Raw genomic sequence first — 16,312 nt, forward strand, 5'->3', positions numbered from 1 at the left:
TCACGTGCCTCTTTATTGTTCTTTGCTAAACCCAGAACAGGAAACAACATAGAAAATATATCGGCAATGGCTTTCAAGCAGGCTAGCACCAGAAATACACCCTTGCATGTCCTGAACAGAAAGCACTGCAGAAGAAGGGGCAGAAGAAAGTTAATCCTTGCAGAAGCCAACACAGACAACTCCTGTGCAGCTTCAGAGTGGTTAATTTTGTAACACGTGTTGGGCAAACTGGTAATAACATCAGCAGAGCTTGGGGGTTTAATGACAAGCTCAGAGAAGCAAGCAGCAAAAATCCAGGCAGGCTGTTTGACGTAAATGCTGAATAGTTTTCAAAGAAAAAAAATATGTCACAGGAAGAAAAAAAGTAAAAACTCTATGAGTAAAATCAGAGCCCTACAAAGGCAATTAATGCAAAGGTAATTCAGCTGCAGCAGACAACAAACTACTTCCCTTTCAAAGCTGGGGATGAAGAACTGAAGGATAAGAACTTAATAGGATCAAATCTCAGAAATACAAGAAAAATTACTGAAGCAGGACAACCGAGCATTAGATAAAGCAATTAGAACAGTTAGAGAAGGAGGAGAGGAGATCAAAGTACTGGCTAGCACAAAACCCACACACTGCACTGAGTAAAGCAAGAGGAGTCTTGACCAGCAACCAGACCTTCACACCAGGGAAGCTGCAGTGGCCCCATGCCAACCACACACAGCTTTGAAGAGGAGCCTGTGGTGATGCCCTGGGGAGAACAAGCCAAGGGCAGACACAAAGCAGCAGATACAAAGTGAAGGAGCGCCCAGATGCAAGGGAAAACATGCCTGAGAGCTGCAGAGCAAACCCCAGGCACCAGCACATAACACAGGCAAACGCCGGGTGGGAAGGGAGAGCTGCTCCTGGGCAGCAGCTCAGCTGGGGGTGTGGGGATGCTTTTGGGCTCCAGCAGAGAAATAGTTGTGCATGAAGTACAGACAGGTCCTCAAGAAATACTCATAAATAAACATCAGCACTGAGATACAAGAAAATAGAATTCTTGTGTCCAGATGCAGGTAAAGACTTGATTTCAGAAAAGGGCTATCCTTATCTGGTGAAAAACAGCAAAGCCCTCCGGTGAGGCAATCAGAGCACAAGGGAGAAAGCCCCCAGAATCTCAGTTTTTACCAACCAGACACTTCAGATGCCATCAGTGGGATTGCAAACCTTGACAACCTGAAAGCTGGATGAAGACCTCAGCCATGACAGCGCCCATAAGAGAACCCACTGTTAACAGAGAAGTTAGGGAAAGTGTCCCAGATCCATCACTTCAAATGGATCACAGGAATGCCCAGGTTCAGTGTCAACAAGACCTAGAACATGGTGACTCTATTCTAACAGGATGGACAGAGGACTCTCTCTTTGGAGTGTAGCCAAAGAGGTTTGGGAATCATGGAAATTGAGTAGGTCACCAGTTTCAATGGAAGCAAAAACCACAAAGGGCCAGCAAAGAGCATGGAGGTTCACTCCTGAGGGACACCACAGCAGACGAGTTAGATGTGCTGTTGCACTGCCCATCACACCCATCCATACCGGGAGTGGGCTGCTTTTCCCAGCTCTGGGGAAACAGTTTGTACTTGGGAAATGCTTGGCTGTTTGTATCTTCCATGTGCAGAATATATTCCATGATGACAACTCTTACTGCAGCTCGTGGTGCACTCCATTCCACACTGCAGTTGGTTTATCTACAGATAATTACCTTTCATCTTCCAGTGTACTGGGTGGAAACAATGATAACAAATGAGAAGAGTGGGAAATATTCTACTGGAGAAAACACAGGGAACTGTGGATTGTGCTGGGTTTAGTGCAGTTCAATTATCTAAACTGACACTTTTTTTCCCTTCCCCTTCAGCCATATTCCAAAGTTCAGTTTTTATTTTAATAGTCAAATAAATCAGAGCAGTAGGAAGGTCATGCAGACAAGTAGTTCTCTAAAAAAGCCTCAGCAGGAAGAAACAATGAGAAAGATATCACTGAGGCTTTGTTCTTCCTGCCATCCATTCTCTTTCCTTTATCATCACCTGATAAGAGCCTCTCTTCATGCTGAAAGTCAGAAAGATAAGGTGCATCTTTGCTGATAACGTTAACTAACTCCAGCCAGGTCAAAATTAAGTAATTCAGACATGCCTGCAGAGAAATGGTGGGCTGAGAAGGGATGGTTAGCCCACAGTGCTCGAGTATCGATGACTGTTAGTACTACAGCAGAAAAAAGAACTTTGCTTCATTATTACTTGTACTATTTCCAGAAAAAACCTCTTTGATCTTTTTTCTGCATAGCTGGTCAGCCTGGGATTTGACTCTTCCAAGGAAGAAGAAATGCCTTGAAATTTATTGCTGGGCTGTTGGGAGCTAGATAAAAAGGAGACTCTGGTAATTCTCTGTACCCTTTTATTCCTCTTCCCCGCCCCCCCCCCTCCCCCTCCCCCCCCCCCCCCCCCCCCCCGCCAAGGGAAATTAGTCCATAAAATTGGGGGGGGAACAAAACACCAACATTTTGGATTTGAATTTCAGATGCCAGGACCCAGTCTGTACCATTATAAAGATGTGATTTCAGCTGGGAAGTGTGAAGTCAGCTGTGACATAGGTATTTAAAGGTCTAACAGTTTATTTAACATGTTTTTCAGAGCTACTTGTAACTTTTCGATCTGAGTTGATTAGGAATCATCTCAAAGCACATTTGATGGTATTTACCACAGACTCCTACGCTACAAAAACGTTTACCAGACTGTCCAGTCACAGCAGGGCACTAACAAAGTAAGTTCATTACTGATCTGACCCTGAGAGCTGGTTTCATGTGTTGCTGGAATTTCCCTGAAACCAGGTCTGAGCCTCACCGTCTCCTTCAGCTTTACCTTTTTATTCACACATACATACACAGCCCTTCCAGCCCTTCCTCAAGAAACCAAAAATAATTATTCCCAAGCTTCCACAGTCAAGCAATGAAACCATCTACAGGTATTCAGGTTCCAAATACTTTGGTATTTTGCTCTTTTAAGACTGGTCATAAACTGCTTTTCCTCAGCAAAGGTGTGTAGCTGATCTGTGTCTTCTATTGACCCTGTAAAGGTCATACCACCAGTGGGAGAAGCAGCTGCCCAGCACCTCTGAAAGTCAGCCTGCTTGCATAGTCACTGAAATGGAGTGTGTCAGCTTAGCTGCCAAAACTTGAAAAACTGCTCAAAAATGAAGAATCCTAAACATTCCCCTCATTTAAATATATCCTTGAGCCAAAAGAAAGGGAAGTATTATAAATGTATGAGATCACTCGGGTCTAAGTGAATCTCAAGCTGTGCTGACAGCACTGACTTGGGAGAGGAAGCCTCTCTTTTTTCCCCAGACCCTGAAAGCAGGGTCTGTAGCAGAGGTGCTGCAGTGGAGCAGAGAGCAGAAATGTAGATGAGGAGCCACAGCATCCAGGTTAATAAATATCTTCCTGTTTAGTTGGATGGAGTCGTATGTGTCCTGTTTCACCTGTGTCATCAGCACCAGCTTATTTGCTAGACTGCAGCATGGTGAAAAGCAGATCTGTGAAGTTCTGGCATCTAAAATGTCATGTTTCAGAGGATTCTAAATATAGTTGTTACCATTGCTCAGTACTAGGTGAAAGCTCTTCCCAAATAAACCCTTTATTGTTTTTCCCAGCTTCTTCTTTGGGCACATTGTTCCTTTATCTTCCACTTTCCCTCTTCTGCCTTTTTAACCAAACTCCCCTCAATGCAGAAGCACAAGATAATGCTAATTGAGCTTGTCAGGCCTAAATAAAAGATGGAATAATGCAAGGGGCCGCAACCTATGTGGCTCCATCTGGATACTTCAACTTCTATTATATAGCAGGAGCAAACTTTGCTGTGCTGCCTTGCACGTAATGGGCAGAGACATGTCAGGCACTGGTGTGTAAACTACACCAAGAAAACAGAACCCACCCAAACAAATGCCAAATTCCCTGCAATATCTTAAATCAGCCAGGGCTCATCACCCACAGATTGTAGCTTATCTTGGATTTTTTTACTTAAATCATACAATCAGAGATCAATGTAACGTTTCTGCTCCTCTGAATAAACCCTGGAGTGGTTTGGCCAAGGGGGTGGTATACAGGGGCAGAGAAGTATCTGCGTTTTCAAAGATTAAAAGCAACAGAAAAGATTAACCTTCTGATCCTACTGACAATCCTAGTATGAGCATGGGGTTGCAGCATTGGGCCCTGGGATGGAGAACTAGCTTTGTCTAGTCTAACAACAGAAGGAAGATGCAGCGTGTGAAGTCAGAGCACATCGAGTACTTCCATTTAGAGACTCTGCAAACACCAGATGAATATTAACAACTTGATTCAAGTCCATGGGTTACATGTAATTAGGCCAAAGCCAGCAAAAAGACAAACAGTTCTACACCTTCAAATGAATACTTTAGCTTGCTAACAAAAAGCAATTAAGCTGCCTGCCAGTCTGGAGCAAGGCTCCAGGGCCTCTTGCTGCATGGCAGCATCACCACACACCACTTTCCCTTCACTTTCAAATTAAAATTTGCTGGGAGGCCCCCCTCATCCAGTCACAAGGTCCAGAGACAGCACCCAGCCTCAGAAATCAACCCCACTTATCTGAAGACATGCTCCAGCTGCCCAGGATGGAAGCTGCGAGCAAGAGTCCATCATTTCTTCACACACATCACACTCCAGGGGGACCTGCAACAGAATCTGCCTGTCCAAATGTCACAGAAGACACCAAGTTCAGAGAATTTGCTATTTCAATCCATGATTACTGATGACACAGATGAGTTCTGGGAGTGCAGTAACTGAGATTTGGGTAATTACAGTTGCATTTCAGGATGAAGAAAAGACTTGAACATGTTACCTGCACCCAGGCTCTGCACTGGACAATGACCAGCAGGATGCTGGTGAGCCAGAGCCCCTGAGGGCCATACAGCCGGGGCACAAACTGATATTTAATTCAGCCAGCAAACCAAAGAAGAGCCATTTAATCCCCTTTCTAGAACCTAGTGGTTTTGCTACACCACAAAAAGCTTCAAGAGACATTAATCCCAGCCCATATTGGCAACAAGAGTATAACAACAACATAATTTGATTTCCTGCCATATGACAGAGTTAAAAAACAAACACATCTCAATTTCTCTGAAGAAATTAAAATTAATGGTTCTGAAATGGGGCTTGTGAAATGAAAACTTCCTGATGCCTTACAAGAGCTTAGATGCAAGTCCAGGCTTGGGAGCCAACCTCACTTCTACGAGAGGACAATTTACTAACCCCAAACATGGCACATACAGGGGCTGTCCAGCCAAGTTTATTTATCAGTAAAAATTCTCCTTTAGCAAAACCACCAAGTAATAACTCTGCAGATCATGCAAGCAGAGGAGCTGCAACATTTTTTTTTGACAGGCCTAAGGGTCATAGATCACAGTGGGGAAGAGAATTTCTGCTGCTGTTGTGAATTAAACTGGGTATCAATGCTGCCATGGTGCCGAGGGAGTTCAGCCAGTGCAGAACACCAGAGGAATTCTTGTTCTTTGTAGATCAAGAAAAGTTTGATACCGCTTCCTGAGGGAAATCCAAAGTCATCTTGGAAGCAATATAACAGAGAACTGAAAAATCTATATATTCCTCTATGCTTTAATCTTTAAGCTCTTTACTCTGCAAAAATGGAGGAAAATCCACGTGCAAGACCTCTACACCGTCTCCATTTAACCCATACCCAGGGCTAAACTACAGCAGCTTTCAATCACCTGATGACCCCTCCACCAGTTGTGAAGGGAGCTTGGGAAAAGGAGAGGAGACCCCTGGGCTGAAATTAAAACAAAACAGCAAAACTAATTGCAATGCCAATATGAAGTACATGAAATTATACTCAGCCCAGCAATGTACAGCAGTCACAGTAAACATGAAAGCACCGTCCATCAGAGCAGGATGGTGAGCAAGACCCTCCAGAGAAGCAGGAAGAAATTAAAAGAAGCCTCAGCTTCTGCAAACTTCTCCCTGTATACTGAGCATGACAATTATGGTCTGAGACACACCTGGAACCAGCTTGGGACAGTTTCCCCAGCTTCTGCTTCTCCCAGCTTAATGTCTTGGCTAACTGGAAACTGATAATGGCCTGCAGACCATGGCTGGCTCAGGATTCCATCCAGCCAAACCAGGACATACAGTCGAAACTTCCTAGGTGCAAATGCCAACTGTTTCTGTTACTGTACAGCTTTTGGTTTGCTATGCAAAATACTGATCAGTTTCATTCTTGTCCTTCACAATATGTGCTCATCAACTGCATTTAAAACTTCACTCCTAGTTTGGTATCCCATGTCTAATGCTGCCATCTGTGTTTTGATTTGTTCGTACTCTTAAGGTCCTGAGAAGGGCAGAGAAGCTGGTGGAGGATCTGGAGAACAGGGCTTCTGAGGAGTGACTGAGAGAACTGGGGTCATTTAGCCTGGGGAAGAGAAGGCTGAGAGAAGGCCTTCTGGCTCTCTAACTCACTGAAAGGATGTGTAGGTCAGTCCCTTCTCCCTAGCAGCAAGTGATAGGGCAAAAGGAAATGGCCTCAAGTTGCACCAGGGAAGGTTTAGGTTGGATATTAGAAGAAAATTCTTCACTGAAAGGGTTCTCAAAGCCTTTTTCAACAGGCTTCCTAGGCAGGTGGCTGAATCCCCATCCTTGTAGGTATTTAAAAGATGCAGAGAAATGGTGCAGAGGGGGCATGGTTTAGCATCAGACTTGGTAGAGCTAGAGAATGATTGGACTCAATGATCTTAACGGTCTTTTCCAACCAAATCAATATTATGATTCCATTAAAATTAATAAACATGCAGATGTTGGGGGTTTTTTAGTAACAGCTGTCAGAGATAAAAGAGCTTGAAATAACAGACATAGAAAACAACAGGAGGATACAAAATCAATATACAAACCCATTTCATAATTCCATACATACTTGCTAGAGCAAAAACATTACTCCAACATCACACGTACACTACAGATGACACACATGAAGCTGTAACACCTTCACTTTCATGCACAGTAGTTAAGAAGTAATTTTTCTCAGACCTGCTTTGGTGTGATGCCATCCCTGATGTATTAAGCATCACTATACTTTACTAGGACATCTGAAAGCTGCAAGAGCTTAACGTCTCTCCTTGACAAGTCAGCAGGATGCCTGGTGCTGCAGTGCTGTGTGTGCCGCTTATCGCTCCAACTCCCCTAGAACTCAGATTATGAGTTTTCCATCCATCCTGCTTCCCATTGCTCCTTGTGGCTGCAGAGTCAGAACTGTTGGTACAGTTCCAGTAATGAATTTCCGCACAACTTCCCAGAACATTAAGGATTTGTGCACCTGGAGCATGCTTTCAGAAACATACATTGATGGTGAACGCCTTTCAAAATCTACCTGCACCCTGGCCATCAGACAGGCCAAAAATGTACCTGTGCCCTGGGGCACCAACAAGGCCAAAATGTACCTGCACCTTAGGAGCCCCACTAACACTATTATGTTTGTGAAAAAAATGACAAACTGGCAGGATGGTGTCACTGCAGATGGCAGCCAAGTGGCAACCCTATGGGAAACAGCCTGTCACATAACGGTGTCCTCATTACCCGCTCTGCTACTTTCTGCCATGTAAAAATGGTAGAGCCACCTGGCTACTCTCAGATAAAGTCCATTGTCCTTCCTCTTATCATCACGACATATTCCTCTTCCCTACATCAGGTTGTGTTATTTCTGCCACATACATCTTGGAAGGTTATGAGAGGAGAGACCCGGCAGTGCATAACATCCGGTTGCATTCTCTGCTGCTTTGTAGAGAACATTCTGACCTTCCCTCACTGAAGCAGCACAACGTGGATGGAAACTCTGGTGTGCATTTGGATTTTGTTTGTTCTGCCAGTGAAACGCAGTGCCTCACATAACCAGCTCTTGACAGTGGCTGGCAAAAGAGAAAAATGGGCTATATGGAAAAAAAAAATCAATATTGAAACCGCTTCAGGCTACTCCTAGAAAAATTTATTTATTGAAGTCTGAAACAGCTTAGTAAAAAAAAATTTTAAAATTATGGTAGAAAAATTCTTCCTTCTCTGAGTCAGAGCTGTGTGGAAGTTTTACTCTTTCCTTGCCTCCTTCTGTCTTCCAAGCATACCCTGTGGCTTTATGCTGTTTGCCTTCAGTGTTTCATTAACTACTAGGCCCTAACCCCCATACTAGGGAGACACAACAAAGAGCAAAGACAAAAAAGGATCGAAGAGTGGGCAGCTCAGATTTTGCTTTTTGTAACCTTGAGGCAGGAATTCATGTATACATGAGATAATGTAGAAGAGCTAACCTGAAGAGTAACTGCTACAAATGCATTAACATACTGGAAGAATGGAAAGGAGGAAGATTGCTTGCATTGCAGCAGTGCCACTGCCTTATTAACAAGTGGAATTAATTAAGATGTCCTGACCACTCCGCTGCAGAGAAATCAACCATCAGAGATGCACTCTCATCCTTGCACTCTAGCTCATTTTTTTTTTCCTGCAGAGTCCTGCATTTGCACAAGATTACCTACTCATGTATTCAAGAAGAGGACCTCCACCCCGCTGCAAGGGCTTCTTGGTCCCTTCCCCTCCTCCATCTCTGGAATACTGTCATTCCAAGAATGTTCAACGTAATATCAGGAGGAAAAAATGCCAGGTCTAGCAACCAGTCCACTGTGATTCAGAAAGGGAAGCTAAAAAATGAGCCACAGTTGTAAAGCTCGATATTTATTAATGAGATCATTTATTCAGGGAAGAGATTAATCAATGTTTGCCCTTAGAAGACACAAATGAAACTTGTCCCTGAGAGAATGCTGTGAGCATGCAGAAATACAGGAATATGAACTTCAAAAGCCAAGCTGCATGCACTGCACGAGAATGGGCTGAAAGGGCCTGCCTCCTGCCTTCCCAGGAAATGTCACTGCTCTCAGGAGCAATTGCAATATGACAGCTTAAGTGATGAGTATCCTGTAGCATTTTCACTGTCATTCTTCTGAGCAGGGGGGCTTATGCTACACACTGAATTGTGTTATACCTCAGTTATCAGGTGAGTTCAGTCCTTTACCCTCCGGTTCTCTCACAAGCAACTTTCTGGCAAAGCAATTCACTGTTCCAAACTGCTCCATACACAAAAGCATTCATACAACTGCCTGCTCTGCACCATTCACTTCAGTTAATTGTTATGATGGGTCTGGAAGTCACGTGGGACTGTTTGTAATGTGTCATTGCATCACTTAAATTATTCAGGGCAAAGAATGCTGAGCGGTTTGTACCCCAGTGAATAGCAAACACTGCTATTCTTATGCCCATCTTAGGTTTGAGCTTTGAGTCGGTGACAAGCCTATTTGATGACAATAATGGAAGGGGAATTGAAGAAAATGTCTGAGGGGAGTATCTTTGTTTTCTGCCCCTCATTCCAGTCTCCCTGGAATGTGAGGAGCAGCACTGAACAAAGAGAAAGCACTTAGAGCGCTGAAAGGGACTGATAAAGCAGCAATGCCTTTGTGAGAACCTGCTTTTCTGCTCATTTGAAAGGTCAACGGTCCAGTTTTTCTCATAACGGGATAAAGATCAGATGTCCACAACCAGTATCACTTATTTCGCTGGATCTGTACTCAGTTTGACTAGTTAACTAATTTAGGAGCCATTTGAATCAGGTGATGACCAGTGGCAGTTGTGGAACCTGTTCAAGCAAACAACCCGATACCTTTGTGTGCTTTAGTCAGGAAAGAGTTCACCCAGATATTTCCCCAGGACGTCGGGAACAGAAATAGTAGGAGAGTTGGTGCTGATTGTCTTTTAATCTGTTTTATCTTCTGTCTTTGAGAATAAATCCAAGAATCATCCAAAGCAGAGAAGGAAGTCTCTGCTCTGCTTGTACTTCTGAGTGACCAGCTAAGGACACAAATTACTTTCATAACTCCCATCTCCATTCACAGATGATTTAACACTTCATCACCTCACAACCTCTGAACCTGTGCTGTTAGGCATCAGAACTGGAAAGTATGTGCCCACTCGTTTATCTCAAGTACTGGACACACAAAAGCCTTAAAATGCAGAGCCATACTGCTTTAGTATCCAACCTGTTGACAAACTTAATCATCAGCGTTCAGGCTGGCTTTTAGGTACACAGCATGAGACTACAGAAGAGAAATCAGTTATGAACATTCACATAAAGTTTGAAACTGGCTCCACAACCAACTGGCAGCCCTCAGCTGCCTCAGTTCAGCTCAATCCCGCACGGAGGTTACACTGGGATCTGAGATTACAGGTCTCCAGTGCCAGCTGCCAGGAGAAGACTGGCTGGTGTTACTGATGGGAATGATCTCATTGCAGTGGGAAGGCTGTGCAGTAAGAAATTACAGGACTGAGCTCCTGACATACGGTTTCACATGAGAAATTAGTAATAGGAGAGAAGAAAAAACATTATACCCACCCCTCCCCCCATGTTAAAACCCAACATCAGGAAGCAGCGGGAAGCTCCCCTCCATAGACTGTCTCTGCTACCATGTAAACAAGCTGCAAATGGCCCTGTGACCAATGAGGTTACTCTGCAGGAGAAGCCAGGGGCAGATCACAGTTGATCAGCCTTTTCCAGCTAAGAAGCATTACAGAGCAAAACCTCCTCCGCAGGCATGATTCAGGCTAGTGAGTAGAAATCCCAACTACCTGCTGTCAAAAACTGGAGGCAGCAGTCTCCAGCATCCCAGAAGATACGCACTTGCTGTAAGCCAAACAGATGATGCACACGGGAAAAAAGCAAAAAGAGAGAGAATGAGGTAACTTACAGCAATGAGCTGGTAGGAGTTGTTCATCATGGCTATGAGCATGTTCAGCAGCACAACAAGAGAGATGACGTTGTAGGTCCCAAACATAGTGGCCCCAACAAATTCTGTGAACTCATGTCTGGCTTTCACGTTGGTGACGTAGAGATTCAGCAGCCCGAACACAGACCAGAAGAGTGACTGGAGGGTCTCGAAAAGTCTGAAAACAAAACCACATTTTTACTGGGCTACCTTACTTCGGGGAACGGAGAACGATGACTGCTTCAGGCCATGTGGGGAACATAAAGACATCAAGAGCCTTGGACACCACAAAGCAGCAGCTCAACACAGGCATTGATTCTCCCCAGGAGGCAGCCTGCCATCCAGTCACAGTGACCCATTGGCCAATGCATGTTAGAGATGTGTCACAGCAACATCTGCTACCTGTCTGAGAGCCCTCTCCACATCCTTTTGAGATGTAACAAGCCTAACTGCCCTGAAGGGACCCAAGATTCCCTTTCCCACTCTAACAAATGCACAGACCAGCCCTCTAATTAACACTGCCATGCTGGGATTATCTATAGTGGATAGATAGTTACATACATCTGCCAGAGTATAGACAGTTGAGGACATCCCTGCTGACTGCAGGAGAGTTAGACTACACGAGCTTTAAGGGTCCCTTTTAAGCCAAAACATTCTGTGATTCTGTGATAAACTCCTGTTCAATCAGTGCCTGCACCATTAACGTGTCTGCAGACTGAACATTTAGGGAACCTGCTGTGAAGCACAGCATGACTGTACATGTTATGTAGTGCACAGCAGTGAGGCACTACAAGGTAGGAGATATGAGAAATCAAGTCCACTTGCACCTTCTGCTCTAATATAGGCTGAGAGCTTGCAATTACTTCAGCTGGAAGCAAGGCTCATGGCCAAACTGCTGGTCCCTATGTCTTGTTAGTGCAGCAGCTCACACCCACAATAGCATAGTGCCCACTGCAATAACTGATCAGTAATGACTCAGAAGAAAGAAAGTCATTCCATTAATTCAGCCTGAGAGTTTCTCTTCTTTTGAAGTCTTCTTTCCATAGATGAACTAGACCTGAATTCACTGTGCTTTACAGCTGATGAGATCATCCCAGGTCTCTATTTGCTTCAGCGAGAGACAAGTGACCTTTTGCAGTCACGTCAAATACATAATCAGCAATCTAAATAATTGCTCTATTTGGGCATCTTTGTTTGGGCTTTCCAAAATACAGCATTTATATCATCAAAAAATGACATCTATATGCCTGTTAAAGAGTTTCCATTTCGACCTGAGGTCACTAGATATTTTCAAATGCTCCTACTACAAAGTCCAATACAAATAATTCAGACTCTTTGACATACCAGGAATCTGTTCTCCTGGCTTCTCTGGGCAGCTGTTCCATAGATACCCCTGTGCTTTACATGGAGATCTAGTTTCTTTATATTTCATGGCTGTATCTTATGTTTTTCACTGGCCAAAATTATAAAGATTCCTTAAAGCAAAAATCCTTTCTCCCAGAAGTCAGGCTGTTAGTTAGATTTATTAAGTAAGTGATGTGGTAAAATGAGGATTAACCAAAGACTGCTAAGCATTCCTCTGCTGGAAATGCTGGAGTGCTTTTACCTTAGTTTATCTATTAGCAGTAGAACAACTTATCAGGTTCTAGGCTCAGGGGAGACACAGGGTCCTGTCATGAAACTGAAATCGGTCTTAGAAGTGATCAATCAGTGCATTGCTCTGAACTCTCAGTATTAACCAGGAGTATAACCTGGGCCCAGAGAAAGGCCAATTCATTTGTATGTTGACATGCAGACCTTGAAAAAAATAGCAGCTGGTTCTGTAACTTAGTTACTCTCTCCTCAGTCTTCAATGACAGGCTAGAACCACAACCTCTTTTCATTGTTTAATGTGTCAGGTGGGGCTCACACCACTGCTGAGAAGAAGCTTTAATAAAGAATGCTGGAAACTGTGATTGAGAGACTGTCCCCTCCTGTTGAGGATATTTTGGATCTTAAGCAAACAAGAGAGGTCTCAGAGCTCCACTACTCTCCCTGGCTGCGCAAACAAAGCAAGTGCCCCTCTCTGCCACGGAACTCCCTGCAGTCCCTGAAGAAATGTCCCTGTTGATCAGCTCTGGTGAGAGTGACACAGCAGGCAGCAAGATGTGACTTCCTCCATCCATTCCTCCTCTTCTCATTCCTCCAGTTGCAAGGATCACAGCAATAAACATCTTTTCCAATTGTCTGCCCAAGTCTCTCTGCTCTGGAAGGGATGGTGAGGCCAAAGCATAACCTTAAATTATTCATGATTTCACCTCGCTGCTGTCACAAAGGAATATTACTTTTCCATGATCTGTGTTTGCAATGCAGAAAATTTCCTCACCAAGAAAATATTAAACCCATCCTTTGGGAGTAATAGGAAATAATGCACCAGTAAATATGTGTCACATTTTCAACAAGCTGTACAAACACGAGTGGCGTCCTGCTTCTCCTCCTCTTACAAAATTAGATCTTATTGTATGATGGCCTGGAAATGCTGCTAGGAAGCAAAGGGGACTGATTGAAAGCCTTTTTACATTTATTCTTTCATTAGGGTGAACTATGAGCAATCTTGAGGTAACACCAGCCTGACTGGAATTCACTCCAGCCATGCCTTCACTCTCCGGCCCAGTGATATAATTTTCTGTGTTGCAGGTTGCTTGTTCTTAGCCAGTAACCCTCTCACGCTGTGCATCTGCTCAAGGGCCAAATGTCAGCTTGCACTGAGGGTGTTAATAACAAGTATTTAAACTTCTAAGAACGTGTTAAATAAATTTCTTAAGCAAGTCTCAAACAAAAAGTAACTGCAGAGTGTTCTGTTCCCTGCCAGGAGACCTCAATCCTAATGGATCCCCTCCCACTGTGATTTTGTTTTAAACAAACCTCTGCCATAAAGGCTGAGCCCCCTCAATTTCCTTTCTGTGCTACATTCTCTGTGGCAGGAGGTTTAAGTTGAATGTTGGGTGGGAGAAATTGTGGTCTGTATTTAAGCTGATCTACACTCTTTCTGTTAAGTAGTTCTGTATCATTTCTAGTTCCCCAGATATTACACCTTACAGACTTGAGGAGCTTTTTGTCCTTCCTGCTGACCCAATGTTCTTTGTCTTCAGTCAAATCCTGCTGTTGTTTTTTTTTTTCTACTCACCTGCTGACAGTGAAATCTGCAAAACAACTGGTTTGTATTGGTGACAGGTCCAAACCACACGGCAGAACTGAATACATCTGTTCACCATAGCTCCAGGGAAAAGCAGGCTCTAGTCCCAATCTTTGTGGGTTTGACCCTTCCTGAGCTAGAAGTTGCCACTTAGCAAACACTGTGCTTGCCAAATGTTTCTCCCTCTGGCTGCTGCAGCAATATGGACACAGATCAGGAATAGTATTTGCTATGTAATTCTTCTGCAAGAAGAATTTCTGCACCACACATTTCCGGGGCACACGGAGCAATTACAACAGAAAAAAAGACTAAGGTCTTTAATTCTGTTTTTCATTAGCACAGTGCAGTTCCACTCGCTTCCTCCAGATATAGATGGGTTTAATGAGAAAATTAATCAAGCCTATGGTGTTCCTGCTCTGCAGTGGTAAACAGCAGCACGGCTGGTCTCCCAGGTCAAGATGCTCTTGTAAGGCTGAGCCCATCCCATGAAAATCCCCCGCTTCTTTTAAGGAGGGAGCCTGCATGACAGCCTTGGAGCCTTTCCTCTTCCAATCTAGTCATGTGGCCTCAGACATCATCTGCTTCTGCCACCAGTGCAAATATGTCACAAAGCCTTCAGCTGAGGAAGGGCAGAGAGTTATTGGGCATGATGACGTTTTATTTAATTTAGCATGAAATGGTGGGCAACAGTTTTGTTTTGCTTGTTTGCAGGGCGTGGGCCTTTCTCTAGACTGTGCTTTATTTATTTCTCCTCCCTTTGTGTTTTAAGTACTGTGCAAGCAGCAAGAACAATTGAGTGGGGGCTGATTATTATAATTATTTCCACTATTAGTAATTAAAACAAATACATCAGAAAGACAATTCATGTTATTTTTCAGCATGTGCTATCTCTTTCAGCCCAGCCAGCTGTCAGCATAGCAATTTCCATGCCAACATCTCAGGAAAGCAGCAGCTTTTCCAGCAAAAAGGATTTTGCTGGGATTTTAGTCTTAGCCCACTGCAAGGAAATCAGAGTAGCATGCAACATCACATATGTATAAAAATGACCTAGGTGAGATTGCTGTTGTTGCTGTCTCATGTAATTTATCTGTTACCTTTACTCATAGCTTTACTCCTTGTTTTCTACATTTTGTTTTGCTTCCCCTCCTTTCCTCTAGAATCAGACAAAACTATTATTATGGCAGTAGGAAACTTGCTTTCTCAAATATACTGATATTGAACACAGACATAATAAAATTTCAGTTGTGGAATCATGTAGGAAGACTCTCTGGTCCAGAACTAAAATGATTGTCTCCCATTTCCAGACCTAAAAGTCTTTCTGACAGCAAAGCTCAGCAGAATGTCTGCTCCAGTTAACTCACACCTTTCCTGCACAGTCAACCAGCTCACCTGGTATTTGCAAATCAATAAATAAAGGCATTTTCAGTGCAGTGACAGACAACAGGCAAAGGCAGGTTAGACAGAGGACAGCAGAAGTCAACCACAAGAACAGAAAGGAAAGGACATCTTACGTGGAGAAGGCATTGTTCTGTTTCTCACATCGGATCCCCTTGCAGTTGTTGGGTTCCTCCGAGGCACTGGTCTCATAATAAAAATAAAGCTGGTTCAGTCCATTGGCAAAAGCCAGAAGCACCAGACAGTAGATAAAAAGGAACTTAAGGATGTCTAGCAGCATGCGTCCCAGAGAAATCTGCAAGGGTCCCAGGTGTGAGTTTGCTGTAAACAGGGATATGAGACGCAAAGAACTCAAAATGTTGGATATTGCAAAGAGGGCTTCTGCAATGAGAGTCGGGTGCCACATCTCCCATTCCTCCCTCGGACGAGAACCGTTATACTGAAAGAAATAACAGGGGGATACAAGTGAATTGTGTTGCAATGACTCTGAGACAACTCAAAAAGTCACACCTGCTAATACTTCACATGTAAGTATCAACCAGGTACTGGTGATACAAGAAGCACTTTTAAACTTGTAACTGTCACACTAACATTTAGGATTGAAGCTGACTTGATCAGGGCAGAGACTTGGGTTTATTGATGCCTTCTTACAAACTCTCCCTATCAGATTATGAGCCCCTGACATGGACAGTTGTGGAATGATCTTTTCTTTAAAGGCTTCTGGTAAGTTGGCTGTTCTTAGTCTAAATTTAGAAAAATGGCCTTTGAGTTTACTGCTTGTGGGATATTCACATTCATGGGTTCATAAACAACCTCCTCTTCCAACAGATAAAGGGATTCAGACTTCCCTTGAGCATGTGCAGGTCAGAAACTTCCAATTACCATTTCTTCCTGTTTCCTCCTAAA

General features: G+C 43.6%; 1 protein-coding gene across 1 annotated transcript in view; it reads right to left on the minus strand.

Moving 5' to 3' along the window:
• The window catches only part of TRPC5 (transient receptor potential cation channel subfamily C member 5), a 72,282-nt gene that overhangs the window by 12,957 nt on the left and 43,013 nt on the right, over positions 1 to 16,312 (minus strand). The window contains exons 5-6 of the mRNA XM_009900392.2: positions 15,523 to 15,845; positions 10,819 to 11,014 (exon numbers count right to left, since the gene is read on the minus strand). Coding sequence (XP_009898694.1) covers positions 10,819 to 11,014; positions 15,523 to 15,845 — 519 coding nt within the window. The remainder of the gene's footprint in view (positions 1 to 10,818; positions 11,015 to 15,522; positions 15,846 to 16,312) is intronic.

Source organism: Dryobates pubescens, chromosome 18 (genome assembly GCF_014839835.1).
Source record: "Dryobates pubescens isolate bDryPub1 chromosome 18, bDryPub1.pri, whole genome shotgun sequence".
Classification (NCBI taxonomy): Eukaryota; Metazoa; Chordata; class Aves; order Piciformes; family Picidae; genus Dryobates; species Dryobates pubescens.